This window comes from Ptiloglossa arizonensis, chromosome 2, assembly GCF_051014685.1.
Source record: "Ptiloglossa arizonensis isolate GNS036 chromosome 2, iyPtiAriz1_principal, whole genome shotgun sequence".
Taxonomy (NCBI): domain Eukaryota; kingdom Metazoa; phylum Arthropoda; class Insecta; order Hymenoptera; family Colletidae; genus Ptiloglossa; species Ptiloglossa arizonensis.
The window spans coordinates 29,126,072-29,145,101 of NC_135049.1; the positions used below are offsets into that span (position 1 = coordinate 29,126,072).

Consider the following 19,030-nt stretch of genomic DNA (forward strand, 5'->3'; position numbering starts at 1 on the left):
GAGTTTCGATCGTCAAATTCGTGACCCAGAGAAGACCAATAATCGATCTAGGTGTTGTGATTCGACATCACAGAGAAACACTTACTGCACTGTTCGAACGGATTCCCGGTGAGACCTTTCGGACAGAAGCAGATAGGATTGCCGTTGTCGTTCTCGCACATCGCATCCAAGCCGCATGGATTCGGAACGCAAGGGTCCGAGGACAGTTTCGTGCATCCGATGAGAGGATTCCCTTCGTATCCTGGCACGCACTTGCACTGCGCTTGATGATTCACGGGCAGACAGTTCGCGTTGTTGCCGCAGCCGGACTCCAGGCAAGGGTCGATGCATTGTCTGTTGAGACGATCGCAGTACTTGCTCACTGGACAGTCCTCGTTGTATTGGCAAATGTGTTTGCCCTCGTCCTCTGTAAAAATTGTCGAACGATTACTCCCGAGGACACACAAGTCGAGCGCAAACGAAATCAACCGACCCCGCAAGGGTACCACCAGCCCCCCGTAGCGAAGAGCCTACGACCTTGAGAAGTCAATCGATGTCGCGCGGACTTACACCCTCGTCGAAACGTATAATTACCCAGAGCACAATAGAGGAATCCGTTCCCGTGGTAGCCCTCGTCGCAGCTACACTCCGCTCGGTGATTCGTGTTCACGCATACCGCGTTTCTCACGCACGGGTTCCGCACCAGGCACGGTTCCTGACACGTTCCAACGATGCACGCCATGGTCAGCGGGCAATCTTTCTCGCTAGTGCAACCCGCTAAGGAAAGATGGAGAAAGCCCGTATAGCCCCGAGACAGTGTGCACCGGTTACGAAACGAGAAAGAGTCGCGAATTGCGTGGTATTGCGTGCGGAGACGCCTCTCGAGGCAGATCAGCATGTATGAAACATAGTGTACGTGTGTACGCGACGTTGATCCGGTATTGCACGCTCGAGCGATCGAACGATCGGTCGGTGTACCGAAACGCGTGGAAGATCCTCCGGTACGAGGTCTTCGAGTATTCAAGGCGAATATGGACAGCTCATAGTTCAAGGTACGGAGAATCGAAGATAAAATCGCGGGGAGAGGTCCGAACGAGGTGCGTTGAATTAAATGTACGTAATTGAACGTCGAGGTATGTATGTACAATAGATACATATTTACAGATCGGGTCGATCGTGGTACCGTGCGAACAGATATTACTACCGCGTGGTAGACCGAGGTACTCGATCGTGTACAAACCTTTCACGCATGTGTTCGTCGTTGAATCGCACTGCATTCCGGCTGGGCAGTAAGGACAACCCGTGTGGTTCAATACGTCTGGGGATATTTGGAAAACGTTCGATTAGTTTGTTTTTTTCTTTGTAAAATATGCGCGCAGCGTAGCGGTGTTTAATCGCGGTGTTTAATGTTGTGGTTAATATTCTACCTTTCACGCAAACTGGTCTGTGATCTTGAACGTGGCAAACTTCGACGAAGTCGCATGGATTCTCGATAGTGCACGGGTTCAAGCACTGCTGGTTTATACAGGCCAATTGGGAAAGACAGTCGTCGTGCGTTGAACATTTGGTATCTGACGAAACGATGGAATGTTAGAAGCCGGACAATCGCAGCCCTTCGTATTTCTAATGCTAAAAATCTGACTGTATCGTGAACTTCGTTGTGATTTTATCCAATTTATGATTCCTTCTAATGATTTCACTGAATGAATATTCCCAGAATACGTATCAAAATAATATGTCTTAACAAGAATCTTCGAAGAAAAAAAAAAGAAAAAAAAAAAACATACAATAATTAACACAGAAGATGATATACACAATCCCCTATTTCCTATAACATATAATGGTTTTCGTGTTACATGTGTAAAGCCCAGAAATAGTCGTTAGTTTGCCCGCTCTTAAAGGAAATGTCTAGTTCGATGCTGGAAAGTTCGACGAACGAATAAATAATCGAGATCATTGAAATCGAGAATTTCCTTCAAGAGCGGACCTCACAGAAAAATTACAATTGTTACACAGTAGACAAGCGAGAAGAGATCGCGCAGAGGCACAATTAATGTACAGCATGCAAAGAGCGCTAATGCAGCAGGTCCATGTCTGCACTGAGTTGCAGCAGTGCACTGTAATTCTATGTCAATATGTTCTACTCGTGTGATGGTCATCCGGTATCGTACCCGGTGTGATTTTTCGATTGATACCATACGGCTGAATGGTCTGTCAACCAAGCAACAACTCTCCAGAATTGGTTGCCTCCAATTTTCATCTGGATACGATGAAGTCACACTGGAGAAAAACTTTTGTGGAGACACATTTTGGTAAACACGAGAACATTCAAAAAAACTCCCGACAAAAGAGATCTTTACCTGGGAGTATGCTACAATTGGGTGTACTCTGGTCGACCGTTAGGTTGAAGCACACGGACCGATGATTCCCTATATCACATTTAGATTGATCTGAACAGAGAACGGTGGCGTTACAACAACGCGTCCCGTTCAAATATGTTTCACAATCTTTACCATCGGTGGTTTGCTCGCACGTAAAACATCCTGTATCAATTGTGGTACATGTCGGTGTCGTTCGAGTGGGATGTAAGTCGGAAGTTGTTTCAGTTGTGGAATATATTTCCGTGGTATGTTCTGTTGTTGAAGATTGTACTGTGGTGTATTGTTCGGTCACTGGAACTTGTTCTGTGGAGTGTGTTTCAATTGTTGTTGACTGATGCGTGGTGTACGGTTCAGTTGTTGATAGTTGTTCCGTGGTATGTTCTGCTGTTGAAGATTGTACTGTGGTGTATTGTTCGGTCACTGGAACTTGTTCTGTGGAGTGTTTTTCAATTGTTGTTGACTGATGCGTGGTGTACGGTTCAGTTGTTGATAGTTGTTCCGTGGTATGTTCTGCTGTTGAAGATTGTACTGTGGTGTATTGTTCGGTCACTGGAACTTGTTCTGTGGAGTGTTTTTCAATTGTTGTTGACTGATGCGTGGTGTACGGTTCAGTTGTTGATAGTTGTTCCGTGGGTACTGTTGTGTATTGTTCGGTTACTGGAAATTGTTCCGTGGAGTATTTTCCAATTGTTGTTGACTGATACGTGGTGTATGGTTCAGTTGTTGATAGTTGTTCCGTGGTATGTTCTGCTGTTGAAGATTGTATTGTGGTGTATTGTTCGGTCACTGGAAATTGTTCTGTAAATTGATTTTCAATTGTTGTAGACTGATGCGTAGTGTACGGTTCAGTTGTTGACAGTTGTTCCGTGGTATGTTCTGCTATTGTAGATTGTACTGTAGTGTATTGTTCAGTTGTTGAAGATTGAACTGTTGAATATTGTTCAGTTGTTAAAGGTTGTTCCGTGGTATACTGTTGCGTTGTTGTCAATGCTTCTTTCGTTGAGTATTGTTCAGTTGTTAAAGATTGTTCGGTGAAATATTGTTCAGTTGTTGAAAATTCTTCCGTTGTATGTCGTTCCGTTGTCAGAGATTGTACTGTATAGTATTCTTCCGTTGTTGGGGGCTTTTCTGTAAAGTATTGCTCGGTGGTCGAAGATTGTTCGGTGGAGTACTGTATCGTCGTTAAAGGTTGTTCCGTGGAGTATTGTTCAGTTGTTAAAAATTGTTCCGTACTAGGTTTTTCCGTTGTAATATATTGTGTAGGTATCGAAGGTTGTTGTGTGGTATATTGCTCGGTTGTTGAAGATGATTCTGTAGTATGTTCCGTTGTAGTATATTGTGCAGTTATTGCAGGTTGCTCTGTGGTGTATTGCTCAGTTGTTGGAGATGGTTCTGTACTATGTTCTGTTGTAGTATATTGCTTAGTTATTAAAGGTTGTTGTGTAGTAAACTGCTCAGTTGTTGATGATGATTCTGTAGTATGTTCCGTTGTAGTATATTGTGCAGTTATTGCAGGTTGTTCTGTGGTGTATTGCTCAGTTGTTGGAGACGATTCTGTCCTATGTTCTGTTGTAGTATATTGCGTAGTTATTGAAGGTTGTTGCGTAGTATACTGCTCAGTTGTTGAAAATGATTCCGTAGTATGTTCCATTGTAGTATATTGCGTAGTTATTGCAGGTTGTTTTGTGGTATATTGCTCAGTTGTTGAAAATGATTCCGTGGTATGTTCTGTTGTTACAGGTGGTACTGTGTAATATTCCTCGGTCGTTGAAGGTTTTTCCGTAAAGTGTTGCTCGGTTGTTAAAGATTGTTCTGTCGTTAGAGCTTGTACTGTGTAGTATTCTTCGGTTGTGGAGTATTGTACCGTCGTCGAAGGTTGTTTCGTGGAGTATTGTTCCGTCGTTGAAGGTTGTTTCGTGGAGTATTGTTCGGTCGTTGAAGGTTGTTTCGTGGAGTATTGCACAGTTGTCGAAAATTGTTTCGTGGTGCGTTCTTGAGTTGTTGGAGATTGTTCCGTAGAGTATTGTACAGTTGCTAACGACTCGGTTGAGTATTGCTCAGTTGTTGAATACTGTTCGGTGAAATATTGTTCGGTTGTTGACGTTTGCACTGTGATATACTGTTCAGTCGTAGAAGGTTGTTCTGTTGTATGTTGTTCCGTTGTCAAAGCTTGTACCGTTTCGTATTCTTCGGTTGTTGAAGGTTGTTGTGTAAAGTATTGTTGGGTAGTCGAAGACTGTTCGGTGGTGTATCGTTCCGTCGTTGTGGGTTGTTCGGTCGTTAAAAATTGTTCCGTGGTATGTTGTTGCGTTGTCGGAAACCGTACCGTAGAATGCGGTACAGTTGTTAACGATTGTTCGCTCGTGGGTATCTCGGTCTTCGGTTCTACGGTTGTTTCGTGTTCCAAGGGATACTGTGCGGTCACGGTAACAACTTGTTGCTCCGTAGGGTACTGCGCAGTCACAGTAATTAGTGTAACTTTTTCGGTTGTCATTAAATTCATACTGTCCAAAGTAACTGGCGAACCGGTGAAACTTTCTTCGAAGACGGAACTTTCTGTCGAAAGATTCCTCCTATTGGTTGTGTCTAAACATTCTGTAACTTGCGTCGGTGTTTCCGTAGTGTACTGACCTACCGATACAGGTGTTACCGTAACGACATCTTTTACCGAGGAAGTGGTGTACGTTATCGGAGTGACTATCGCAACCTTATCCGATTCGGTCGTTACGGACATTTCGGTGGTGGTACTCGTTTCGCGAGGATGCCACGATTCGGTCGTAACGTCTAGAGTATTCACCACGGTCGTGTATCCCGTCTCCGTCGACGAAGTCGTCGTTTCGTGTTTCGTCGACTCGGAAACCGATTGCACGGTCGACGAGTCAATGGACGACACGACCGTGTCTTGTTCCGTACTGACAACGTAAGGAGCGGTGGTTGTTTCGAACGACCCGGAAGTGGTCGATTCGAGTCCCTCGACCGTTGCAACGGACTCTGTGCTCTCGGAGAAAATGCCCGTAACGGTGGACACCTCAACGGAGCTCGAACCGGAGAACCTATCGTCCGAAGTTGTATTTACCAGCACAACGGAATCCGAGGATGTCGACGTCAACGTTGTCCATACCGTACTGGTCTCGAAAGACTCCGAAACACCTATGGTCGGCAAAGTCGAACTAGTTTCCACGTACGTGGATGTACTTTCTTCGATAGCAGGGATTTTCGTGGTATCGGTAAGAAATTCGCTCGAAGTTCCCTCGCTAATTGCGGAAGACGTATAAGGCAATGTGCTAGAGCTCGATTGTGTAGTTGTTTCAACGGTGTCGGTTGTCGAATGTTCAAAGGTGGACACGGTGTGAACGTCGATGCAACTATCGTCGCGATCGTCGCAACAAACTGGCCTGTGTGCTTTAACCCGACACCCAACTGCCGACCAACACCGGTTGACGCAAGGATCAACGCAGGAGCCATCGACACAGGCTTCTGTGTCGTTGCAGTCGCCGTCGGACTCGCAGAAATACTTGGGCGTGTTGCGGTGAACTGCTGCGGATACAATACAATATAAACACAGATGATCGTACGAAGAACGCAGGACTTAAGTCAAGAGAAACAAAAAAAAAAAAGGCTGAAAAACGTTTCAAGCGTTCATCTCGTTAGACTATGCTACGCCATCACACTGTTTACTCCAATAGTAGTCTACGAATTAAGGATATCAGTCGGCATGCTCGCACAATAACAGGTAAGCTAACGTTCGGAAGTATCGCTTGATTAGATCTTTACAGAGACAGATGTAACGGAGAAAGTAATCCTTGAACAGTGAGGACGTCGGCAGAGTAGAGCGGGAAAGTATATAAGGTATATATTCGGGAGTGAAGAGTTGTATCTGTGGCTTTCGAACCTGAAACGTTCTCTCGTTCAGACAGCGGAACACCCTCGCGTACCGCGATCGGTTCTCCGTTCCGACACCGTGAAATTGCTACTTTTGAAAACCGTACGACCAGAGAACGTACACCCTCTCGGTGCAACAAGACTCTCGGTGCACGGACACGCGCACACTCGAGTGTTTTCAACCGACAACGTGATCGTTCGCGATAACGTCACCGCCGAGCGGAAAACGTCGAGACACACGTCGCGGAGACTCGAGGGTGTCGGATACCACTGTCCGAACGTGCGAAAAAACCTGAAAATACTAGCAATCGGTATGTTCGGTGTGAGGCGCGCAGAGAGCACACGAGTCAAGATTTCGTTTCGTAGTTAGATACCCGGCAGGACAGTGAGAGATGAAATTTTTTTTAAAAAAAGAAAAAGAAACAGAAGAAGAAGAAGAAGAAGAAAGTTGTCGGTAATCGTCGGTGGCGGCTAAGACAGTGAGAGAAGATACAGTGACAGACAGATAGCGAGAGATAGGTGGTGAGAAATGGTGTTTACCTTCCATGCATCCGTATTTAGTATCTGGCACAAAGCCGGGGGGACAGAACTTGCAGATAGGCTTGTGCTCCTCCACGTAACAGGGGGCATCAGCCGGACAGGTGGAGTTTCTGCATGGGTCCACGCAGCGATAGTTGCGGCACGCCAAGTCTGGAGAGCAGCCACTGTCTCGCAGGCAAATGGAGAGGGAGGGATTGCAGTTTTGTGTGCATATGCAGACGGGACGGTGGTCCAGGACGTCGCAGGTTTTATCGGCCGGGCATGGCCGTTTCTTACGGACGTTGCACGGGTTTTGGCATTTCCCGTTAACGCAGGCGGCGTTCGACGGGCAATCGAAGTCCCTCGTGCACGTCAACGTGTCCGGGGCGCACGTAAGCTCGCCGACCTCGTTCACCACGAACCCGTATTTGCACACGCAGGTGGGCCCGTGGTTACGCACCTGGCATCTCTTGTTCACGTCGCAGGCGTAACGGGAGCTTAGACACGGGTCCCGGCACTCGCCCGTCCGCGAATTACAGGCGAGGCTCTCCGGGCAGTCGTGATCGTACGAGCAACCGATACTCGGCGTGGGTCTGGGATTGAGCGTGTCGCATTTGGGATCTGGATGACAGGCCGTGCGGGGCATACCGATATAGCACTGCGGACAGGAGCACCGCGGCTTGTGCAGAACCACACGACAGAGAGCGTTGATCCCACAGGCGCCGCGCAGACCGCACGGGTCCACGCATTGCAGATTTATGCAGGCTTTTTCATTGGGGCACTCTAGGTTACTGGTGCATTCGCGCTCTATCTCACCCCCGAGGTATTGTATTTATATGGTTGGTTGTTGGTTGGTTTTTTTTTTATTTTTTTTTTTTTTTTTTTTTTTTTTTTGGTTTGATTCGATTCGATTTAGAGTCGTTGTGTCGTGGACGTGGTGTAGTACAGTTGGTGGATCGACGGTGGGTGGTTGGTGGTGGGACAGGAAAAAAAAAGAAAAAAGCATTTATAAGAACTGTGAAAAGAAACTTTCTCACAAATAACATAAACCACATGCTTTTTGTACTTGTAAAATACGGAAATAGTAGGGTAGCTCTGTGAAGAAGTAAAAAATAGAGAACGAACTTTACAAATGGTATTCCCGGATCAAACACGAGACACGATCCTCTCGTTTCTCCATAGAGTGAATATAAATATATATACACACACACACGCGCGCGTGTACATATATGTATATATACGTAATATATATATGTATATACTGGCAAGCAGCGATATTTACAACACAAGCCCCCACAGATCTCAAGAAAATAAGAGGGAAAATACAATGTAACAGTGAATAAATCCAGCAAAATAACAAGCATGGGTATATGAGAATGTCCCTTTCGCAGTTCCCAATCTGTATCATATTAATCCTAAGGTCTAAAAGAACGGATCATCAGTGTGTTCACTGTAAATGTGTACCTTCTTGTTGCAACAATCGAATGCCGTCTACTATATATACGTCTCTCTCTCTTATTAGCGTTACTTATTTTTTTTTTCTTTCTTATTTTTTTTTTTTTTTTGTTTTTGCTCTAGCATTCATTTTTCTCGATATTCCTCAAGACAGATTGGATACTGAAATAAACATTCTACATATGAATAGTTATGTGTGAGACATGTGTGAAACGTGTTTCTTCATTTTGGACACATTATGTACAGTATGCCTGACTATGTAAATATGTACAGGTGTGTGTAGAGACCATTGTCGGGTAATCCAGTGTCGTACTTAAACATATACATATATATGTGTGTGTGTTTGCGTGTGCGTGTGTCCGTCCTGTGCGTGGTTGTGCGCGTGTCTATGTGTATATATATGTATAGAATCCTGTAAATGGTCCAATCACATCTGTCTCTCGATTGTTAACGATTCACTGGATTAATACATCTATGTATTACTTCAAATCCTACTTAAGACGATACATGGTTATTCTACGGACCATGTTCCTCTGATCGTCAGTATTGCTCGCTAGTCACAAATGCTGTACATGGAATTAATCGATCCGCCCGGTTAAACAGTTAGTAGGCCGTCTCTTACCTGTGGTGCACTCGATGTCCGGCGATCCGCTCGTACCGGGTGGACACCGACAGACGAATATCGTTCCGTCTCGTATGCATTCCGCACCCTTTCCGCAACCGTTCGTACGGCAGTCACCTAAACTCCTGTCCACGCTACCTGCGGGCAGAAACGATCGTGTGTGAGAATTGAAACGGTAACCCATTTAAGTACGAGTAATTGAATCAAAGTACGAGTAATCGAATCAAAGTACCAGTAATTGAGTCAAAGTACGAGTAATTGAATCAAAGTACGAGTAATTGAATCAAGTACGAGTAATTGAATCAAAGTACCAGTTATTGAATCAAAGTACGAGTAATTGAATCAAAGTACGAGTAATTGAATCAAGTACGAGTAATTGAATCAAAGTACGAGTAATTGAATCAAGTACGAGTAATTGAATCAAAGTACCAATTATTGAATCAAAGTACGAGTAATTGAATCAAAGTACAAGTAATTGAATCAAAGTACGAGTAATTGAATCAAAATACCAGTAATTGAATCAAAGTACGAGTAATTGAATCAAAGTACGAGTAATTGAATCAAAGTACGAGTAATTAAATTAAGAGTAATTAAATTAAAGTACGAGTCAACATAATCGTATCGAGCACTTGTCTACAATTTGGTCTCGTTATATTGAAATTGTTATATTTGGGATTGTGATGCAAAGAATTCCAAATATTTCTGAGACAATAATAAACGAATAAGTTCGCTGCGCCTCTCTCCTTGCGATCTTCCAATCCCAATATCCTCCCACTCGCAAATCAGATCAAGTGCAAGATCATCTGCACTGTCAGCACTCCAGTTCTTGCACGTCAACGTTAAATTACTTACAACCATGCATAGGATCGCCGAACGGGAAATTCGGTGGACAATAACACTGTGGCTGGTTCTTGTAGATGCGACAGGCAGCGTTCAATCCGCAACGAGTGTCCTTGCAGAGCTCCCCACCATCGCAGATACAGGCCTGATGCGGGTCCCCGTTGCATCCAGGATCGCAGGTGCACTCGAATCCGTTCAAAGTCTCCCTGCACTTGGCGTTTACTCCACAGGGTCTTCTCAGGCATTGATCTCCTCCTGAAGCATCGATTAAAAAACATCTTCTATAGTATTTAAACTCCACAGTCGTCGACAGATTGTTTCTACCTATATTGAGTAACCTAAGACAAATATTTAAAAGAATTACCTTTCTTGCAGTTGATCTTGGGATTGCCGTAGTGTCCAGGTGGACACGAGCACTGAGCCTTTCTGTTGACAACTCTGCACTGCGCGTTGAACCCGCAGACACCGTGTTGCAGACAAGGATTGGTACAGACTCCATCCTCGCTGCACCGTTTGTTCGCCTCGCAGTCGTCGTCACGATGACACTCCAATTGGTAGCACTCTTGACTCGGTTCACCCTGGAAGCCCTCTGGACAGAGACACACCGCGCGATGATTCGATACGCGACAGAGAGCGTTGATACCACAGGGAGAGCCATTGGCGGAGCACGGATCCTCGCATTGGCCGTCTATGCAAGACAAGGAGGATGGACAGTCGGAGTGGGTGCGACAACCGATCAGACACAGTCCTCCGTCGCAAACGTAACCCTGAAATCGTGGAAACAATGTTTACATTAACATTTGGTCTTTCAAGAAACGAAATCGGGAGCTTCGTCGGTAACGCAAACGTTTACCAATTGTCCTCGTACCTTCGGACAACTGTTGTTTATATCGCATTTGATGCGGCACTTCCCAGTCTGACAGACCTCTCCGCAGGAACACTGCTCCTGGCTGTAGCAGCTCTCCGTGCAGAAACCGATCTCGTCGCACTCGCAGGAACCGTCACAAGGGATCATAGATTTCACGCAGGTGATCAGAGCGTTGCCGTAGTAATTGGCCGGGCAGCTGCACTGTGCCACGTGGTTCACCACGCGACAACCTGCGCATTCTCCGCAGGCCTTGCCACCTTCGCAGGGATCTAAGAAAACGTAAATCGATTTAACAAACGAGCGGACAATGCTTGGTGTCGGTAGCGTCTAAGAGTAGTCTCAATGTATTACTTTTCAATAATTAAAATCATTACATTCGACTGTCTCTATATTTCTTCAGTCCTCTCATATTATTGTAAAGTTAACAACATGAATTGTATATATTCGAGATACTTTCGAACTTGAGACCTTAAGTGTACAATACGCGTATTGAGGTTAATATTGGGTCGTTCGTAAAGTCGTTTCGTTCTCCAAAACGGGGAATGTATAATTTAATAAAATATTTATACACTCTAAAAGAATCGTGTTTCATTTTTACCAAAAAAAAAAAACGAAATGACTTTCCGAACAATAGAAGCGATCTCTAGAATAAATCACGCCTCGTCGACTCACTCTTGCACTTGTTGTTCAAACAGGACTCGTCGCTGGGGCAGGTGTTATCGCCGCGACATCCAATATCGCAAAGACGGTTCTGGCATATCTGATTCGCCACGCAATGATCGTCGCTGTTACAGATTGCTTTGCAAATACCGGCGTCGCATCGTTCGTCGCTCAGGCAATTAGCGTCGCTGTAAAACAATTCGCCCCTTAATCTACATGCAAACTAGACAACAAACCGATCGCTCGAATCGTTTGCATCACGGTTTTACCTCCTACACGCGGCGTAACAGGATCTCCCGTAACAAGTTTGACCGGTGGGGCAGTCCAGTTCCGTGGAACAAGGCAGGAACGCTTGTTTGCATCCAATTAGAGGATCTCCGCCGAGTGGCGCGGGACATACGCATAATTTCCGATGATTTACGATCGAGCATTTGGCGTTGGCTCCGCAGGCATCGGGAAGCGAGCAGGGATCTATGAAGCGAGAAACAAAAATGTTTATTCTTTCGGTTCTTTTCACGGTTCTACGATCATGTGCAATTATAGATTGAGAAAGATCAAACACTACTGTGTCAAACGCAGCGTATCCTCACCTTGACACTGGTTGCTCACGCAGGCGTAATTCTCTTGACACTCGACGTCTGCGCGACACCCAATAGCGCAAACAAGTCCCTCGCAGATCTCTCCGCTTCTACAGTCCTCGTCCCTCCTGCACAGTGACTTGCAGATACCCGAGGAATCGCAACGCTCATTGCTCAGACAGTTCAGATCCGTCGAGCAAACAGGCGTGCAGATACCTCCCATACAAGCGGTCCCGGTCGCGCAATCTCTGTTCGCTTGACAAACGGTTCCCGGTGATCTCAGACAGGCCACCTTCGCGGTGGGATTCGGTATGAATCCGCTCGGACACGAGCAGGTGGCACGTTGATTGAACACGGTGCACTTAGCGTTCGGTCCGCAGGGAGTCGCCTCCTCGCAAGGGTCGATGCACTTGTTCGTGATGCAGGCCTGATTCGCGTTGCAGTCCTCGTCCGCGCGGCAACCAAACGTGCACATGTTGTGCAGACAGATGTGACCGAGGAAACAATCGTTGTCCAGTCGACAGGTGAGCAGACAATTGCCGCGTACGCACTTCTCGTTGAACGCGCATTCGTTGTCGCTGGTGCATATCGGTAGGCAGACGTTGTCGCGGCAGGTGTTGCCCTCGCTGCAGTCGTTGGTGTCTCTGCATGACACTGGCACTGAAACGATCGTATAATACGCGTTAAGAATACCCTCTGTAACTTGGACCGATGGTTTTGGTCAGTCGGGACCACCCCTCACGAAACGTGCTTCTTTGGTCGAGAGCCAGAGAACGTTTGCCGACTACTCTCGAGGGATTCAGGGGACGGGACGAGGGCGCGGTGTGAACGACCGACTCGTTCCAGCCAATATTTTTCTGTATAACGATTGAATAAATTTTGAAACTCACGCCTCACGCATTCCACTTCCGAGTTACCGGTGAAGCCAGGCGGGCAGCTGCACTGTTTAATGTGACTCCTCACGTCGCAATCCGCGTTTATTCCGCACGCGGTTCTCATGTCGCAAGGATTCAGGCATTGTCCAGTCAGGCACACGTCCGACAGATTGCATTCTTCGTCCGATTGGCAGGACGCTGGAGGAATATCAAATTATGTAATTTCACGTGCCGGTGGAGGATCGGATCAACCTTACCGATCGTTGGACGATACTCACGTCGACAGATTCCCTCGTAACAATAGGTGGTGGGCGAGCAGTCCACTGCCGATGAACACACGACCGGTTTCGGTCGGCAGCCCACGCTCAAATTATTCGGATCACCCTCGTAATCGGACCGACATCGACAGGTTGCGGCGTGATTGGTAGCGGCGCAGTCGGCGTTCGGTCCGCATTGCGTGCGCGAGCAAACATCTGAAACGTGGAGAGTAAAAATTAGAAACATTGACCGGTAGAAATTTGTGTGCATGATCGAAGATTTTATCGTTTTAAAAGACACACAATGTGCGGTACTTAATACCTACCGAAACATTTTGGCACGTTGTTGACGTTTATGCACTTGGCAGACGGTGGACAGTCCTCATCTTGAAGACACTCGACTGGCGGTTGACAGCCGCTATTGTAGGGATCACCGACCATGCCTCGTTGACATTGGCACTTGTACGATCCTCTAGAGTTTTCGCATACGGCTCCAGGAGCGCAAGGCTCGTTCAAACAGTAATCGATTAGCTGACATCCGTGAGTCGGCTGTCCAGTGTACCCAGGCTGGCAGGTACAGACCTAAAAACCGAAATTGAGATTGTAGATACTCCTTAAATATTTCTATTCAAATATATTAGGTTGTTTAAAAAGTCATCTCGTTTTCCAAAATGGAGAATATATCATTTGATAAAATGTTTGTACACTCTAAAAGAATCGTGTTTCGTTTTCACCAAAAGAAACGAAACGACTTTCCGAACAAGCCAATATTATACAATTCCTACCTGCACATGCCTCTCCGCAGTGCAGATAGCGTTGACACCGCATGGATTGTGGGCCAGACAGGCGATCCTGCACTTGTGCGTGTCGCAGATCTTCTCCTCGCTACAGTCCGCGTTGCTCTCGCACTCAATCGGTTGGCAACCGATCTTGTCGTCCTTGGGATTTCCGAAGAATTCAGCCTTGCAAGAGCACACCGCGACGTGGTTGTCCGCTCTGCACTCTGCGTTGCGTCCACAGAGGACCAGATCGCAAGATTTCTGACACTCTGCTTGCCCGATGTTGTTCTTCACGCATCTCTCGTCGTACGAGCAATCGTCGTCGGATATGCAACGTAGTTCTTGGACACAAATATTGTTGTGACAGTATTGGTATTCGGGGCAACTGGAGTTGCTCTTGCAAGTGGGCTGACAGAGACCGTTGATGCAAAGTTGATCACCGATGCAGTCTCTCGTGCTGCCACAGAGCGCTAGAAAATAAATAGAGTCGGTAAAGTGTTCGTTGCAAGTCCGTTTTATCTCTCTAAGAGCTTACCTGTGCATATACCACCGTTACAAGCCGAGCCAGTTGCACACTGGGAGTCGGACTTGCAGTACTGAACCGGTGTGCATCCTAGGTTTGGATCACCCGTACCACCAGGTTGGCAGGTACACACTGCACTGTGGTTCAAGGGAGAGCAGTCGGCTCTCTGTCCGCAAACATTGGCCAGAGAGCAAGGATCTACGCACTTGTGATCGAAACACGCGTCTGACGGACTGCAGTCGCTGTGGTAGTTGCACTCCAAGTGGATGCATTCCGACTGAAATTGAAAAAATGGATTTTAAGGTGGTCCTGGATCGACTTAGATCCTTTACTCGTGGGAAAGTGTAAACTCACCGATGGGTTTCCAGTAGTCTGACCAGGACATCTGCAGTGTGGAACGTGATCCTGGACGAAACATTCGGCGTTCCTGCCACAGATAGGCGATACGTCGCAGAGATTTCTGCATCTGTTGTCAACGCATGCAGCAGAGTTTGGACAATCAAAGTCGGTGAAACAATCGCCAGGTTGTTTGCAACCGGACTTCAAGGGATCTCCCACCAAACCGTGAGGGCAGACGCAACTGTAGGAGCCTTCCGTGTTTTGACAACTGCGACAAAACGTTCCATTAGTCTCAGTTTCGTTGCTATAATACAAAAATTACTTACACCGCGGTGGAGTGACAAGGATGCTCCAGACACTCGTTGACGTCTACGCAGATGTCACCAACTAACACGAAACCGGGGTAACATTTGCACACACCCTCGTGATCCACGGTAACACAGTTGCCGTATCCGCAATTCACTTGGTTGCAAGGACCTGAACGATTAAAAAGAATGTAGAACAGATTCGATCGCCCAAGATCCCGCGAAACGAATTCACTTACTGCTGCACTTGTTGGTGTCCTGATTGCAATACTTGTCCGTGGGGCAATCGTTGTTGGAAAGACACTCCACTCTGAAGCATCCAGAGGCGTCACCGATGTAGCCAGGTTGACACTGGCAGACAGCTGTGTGTTCCACTGCGGAACAAACTGTGTTCGATCCACAATCACCTAGAGAGCAAGGGTCGGTGCAATTGTGTTGAATGCAGGCCTGAGAATCAGGGCAGTCGGTGTTCACGGTACATTGATGGGGTATCGCGCAACCCGATCCCACGGGATCGCCAGCAGTGCCCTGGGGGCAGACGCAGCGATAGGATCCATGGAGGTTGACGCACTCTCCGCTCGAGTGGCAAGGTTGATCGTCACATTCGTTGATATCCAGACAGTGTTCTGGTCCTGCCACGAATCCATGACTGCATCTAAAAACGTTAAAATTGAATAAAAACATCCAACAGTATCAATGCCTCCCCGAATGTGTCTTGAATGCTTACCTGCACTTATTGTTGATGCACACTTCGTTGTCCTTGCAACCTGCGTCAGAGGTACAGCCCACCTCGCAGAGTCCATCGATGCACAGTTCACCTGGCAAACAGTTGCTGTCGCTGTAACAGATCTTCACGCATATGCCGTTCTTACAACGTTCCCCTTGCGCACAGTTGTTCTGCTCGCTGCACTGGCATTGACAGAATCCAGATACACACACGTGCTGGCTAGGACAATCTTGAGATCCGTCGCAAATATTCGGCACTCTGACGCAGCCCTGTTGAGGCGTGGGGTTCCCATGGAAGCCCAATGGGCAGGTACAGATCGTTGCGTGATTTGTGCAACTGCAGATAGCATTTGGACCGCAGACATCCTTTCTGCTACAAGGATCTGAAAGGACGAATCGTCTTAGAGTTTACGGTTCGACTGTATCGCGAAGCTACTTCGTTTATTCGTCTTGAAAAAGGTACCTTGGCATTTGTTATTGATGCAAGATTGCATCGTGGGGCAGTTCTTGTTACTTCGACATCCTAGAATACATCCACCGCTTACGCAGGCCTGATCCAGTTGGCATTGACTGTGAGAAACACATGGTACCGTGCACTTGCTGTTTATACACTTCTCGCCGGCAGAGCAATCGGTAGCCGCCCTGCAGACAGCTGTAAGAATATTTTTTAGTACAAAGAAACCATAGTTTTTCTTACAACAATCAATCGAGAAAGGTCCTACCTATGCATTGTCCCTCGAGACACACACTCTCGTCACAGTCAGCGTCAACTGTACAGTAATTCATGGTACGGACGCAGCCGTCCTGTGGACCCTTAGAGGATGGCACAAAGTTGTGAATACATTTGCAAGTCGGTTGTCCATTGATAACCTCGCAAACTGAGTTAGGCCCACAGGCGTCCTCGCAGGGATTGACACAACGATGGTTATGACAAATGGAATGAACAGGACAGTCTTTAGCGTTAGCGCAATAGCCTTCCGGTTGACATCCTGTCGAATAGGGATCTCCTACGAAATTCGATGGACATTGGCATACAGGATTGTTCGAAGGACCTGGCACACAGAGTGCTGACTCGTGGCAGGGATTCGGATGACAGGCTTCAATGGCGACGCACTCTACGTCGGGCACTGGATTGGGACGTAGGCCAGGTGGACACTGACATATCGCTCGATGGTCGTCAGCGATGCAGACAGCGTTGGCTCCACAAGCGTCCTCGTCGCAGACGTCGTAACAGGTGTGAGTCAGTCTATTGCAGAGCTGAGTGGGCGGACAGTCGATGTTGTAGACGCAGGGAACGGTTCGACATCCTTTGACAGCGTCGTTAGGGTCACCTGCGTAGAGTCCAGGTGGACATTCGCAGTTCGCCACGTGATTGTGAACCACGCAGAGAGCATTAGGTCCACAAGAAACAAAGTTGCAGACTGGCTGACAGCTCAACAGACCCTCCTCCGTGCTCCTGCAGGTCTGGTCCTCCGGGCACTCGCTGTCGGTGGAACAGTGATCTTTTTTGGGCGTCTGACAACCTTGACGGTCGTTTGGATTGCCTATGAAACCTGACAGACACTCGCAGCGACCACGGTGTCGTTCTGCAACACACTGAGAGTGGATCGCACAGGTGAAACTGCGACACACAGGCACGCACTTCAGTACACCCAGAGCATCAGGTCTGCAGGCTTCGGTTGAATGACAGTCGTCGTCAGAGATACAATCGGGTACCGAGGGTTTCTCACAAGATGACAATATAGGATTCCATTCGTAGCCGTCCTGGCATTTGCAAGTGGCGTGGCCAGGAATTATGTCTGGTTCGCACTTCTGGTGGGCACCACAGACCACCTTACTGCAAGGATTCACGCACTCTCGTGCCCCGTTGTCTAAGACAATGCAGAAGGCGCCTTCGTGGCAGTCAGTGTCGTGAGTACAATCGGGTGTTATCACAGATTTTGAGGGTTGACAGCCCTCCACCAGGTTACTGGGATTACCCTGGTACCCGTCGATGCACAGACAAGAGGAGACGTGATGTTGAGCGACGCAGAGTGCATTGGGACCGCATTGCAGCTTACTGCACGCGTCCACGCACTTTCGTACACCCTTGCCGACTTGAAAGCAGATCTGCTGAGGCTCGCAGTCCAGATCGTTTGAGCAGTGGCCGTGCAAATGACACCCTTTGATGAGATCGTTGGCATTGCCGCTGTAGCCTGGCGGGCAGACGCATGCACCGTCCTGACAGACCGATCTGGGTCCGCATTTTACGTCGCTGCAACGGTTTATGCACTTGCTCTGCACGCAGGTGTAGTCGAACGGACACGGGACTGTCTCGCTGCAGGTGCAGGTGGCAGGGTCGGTGCACGGACCTACTTGGACTTGTTGACAGCCAATGAAGGGATTGCCGAAGAATCCTTCCTTGCAGCGACAATCGTAGCTACCGATGGTGTTGATGCAGACCGCGTTGCCACCACATGCGTTTCCATTGCACTCGTTGATGTCTGAGAACAATGATTAAAATGGTAGAGTTCTAACAAACGTACAGGTGACAGATTGGAAAGTTTTTGTCCGAAGTATACGCGGTATAGTAAAGTCTTCATAGTTGATAATTTTACAAACCGAAACATTGAATGTACGGGTTCCCTGCGTATCCAGGAGGACACAGACACTCCACAGCGTTAGGTCCAGCGTTGCAGTGCGCGTCTTTGCCACACAAAGCGGTAGAACAATCGGATTTCTGTTGCACACCGCAGCCATGGTAGGGATTTCCACTGGTCCCAGGATTGCAGACACATTTCGATTCCTGTAGACTGTACTCGCAGTGGGCATTTGTACCACAACCGGGATCACAATTGGCGGGATGAATGGCTGTCGAATCGAGAAAGAACGTTATTGTTTCGCGAGACCGTAAAATCTTCGAACAGTCTGTCGAATATTCACTCACGTGGCATGCAAAGTAGATCCGGATTCCCGATAAAATAAGGATTACAGACACATTTGTTGGTAGCTGGATCGCAAGAGGCTCCCACTCCGCAGACTATACCCTCGCAGCGACGCTTACACCTGCCGCTTATACACACGCTCGGATCTGCGCACGGGACTTCCGGAGAACAAATGTCGGGTAGACACTGTCCACCTGGGAACGGATTGCCCATGAAGCCCTCGATGCACTTACAGGTTGGTCCGCTGTAGCTGACGATGCATTGAGCTCCGGATCCGCAGACGAAGCCATCGCACTCTGTATATTAATTTTGGACGTTACTTCGAGTGCATTGAAAATAAAAAGTGGAACTATGTTCAAAGAAATCTACATCTAGTATTTTATATACATCTATATCCTATTATCCACATTACAATCAAAGTGGACCACTCGGAGTGGTCCACACTTAAATATCCAACATATAATCCTTCCATCTTGACAATTCGTATTCGAATATTTCAACGCAAGAGGTTTCCTCGA

General features: G+C 47.3%; 1 protein-coding gene across 1 annotated transcript in view; it reads right to left on the reverse strand.

Annotated features, from left to right (window-relative positions):
- Dpy (fibrillin-like protein dumpy) overlaps positions 1–19,030 on the reverse strand; it is a 135,823-nt gene that overhangs the window by 61,482 nt on the left and 55,311 nt on the right. The window contains 26 exon segments of the mRNA XM_076304764.1: positions 86–406; positions 574–756; positions 1,220–1,297; positions 1,407–1,550; positions 2,340–5,894; positions 6,783–7,568; positions 8,839–8,976; positions 9,691–9,933; positions 10,043–10,445; positions 10,547–10,815; positions 11,219–11,394; positions 11,476–11,677; positions 11,797–12,444; positions 12,675–12,857; positions 12,938–13,132; positions 13,243–13,498; positions 13,702–14,165; positions 14,231–14,495; positions 14,573–14,825; positions 14,884–15,034; positions 15,102–15,517; positions 15,590–15,971; positions 16,052–16,240; positions 16,311–18,071; positions 18,190–18,438; positions 18,515–18,808. Coding sequence (XP_076160879.1) covers positions 86–406; positions 574–756; positions 1,220–1,297; positions 1,407–1,550; positions 2,340–5,894; positions 6,783–7,568; positions 8,839–8,976; positions 9,691–9,933; positions 10,043–10,445; positions 10,547–10,815; positions 11,219–11,394; positions 11,476–11,677; positions 11,797–12,444; positions 12,675–12,857; positions 12,938–13,132; positions 13,243–13,498; positions 13,702–14,165; positions 14,231–14,495; positions 14,573–14,825; positions 14,884–15,034; positions 15,102–15,517; positions 15,590–15,971; positions 16,052–16,240; positions 16,311–18,071; positions 18,190–18,438; positions 18,515–18,808 — 12,204 coding nt within the window.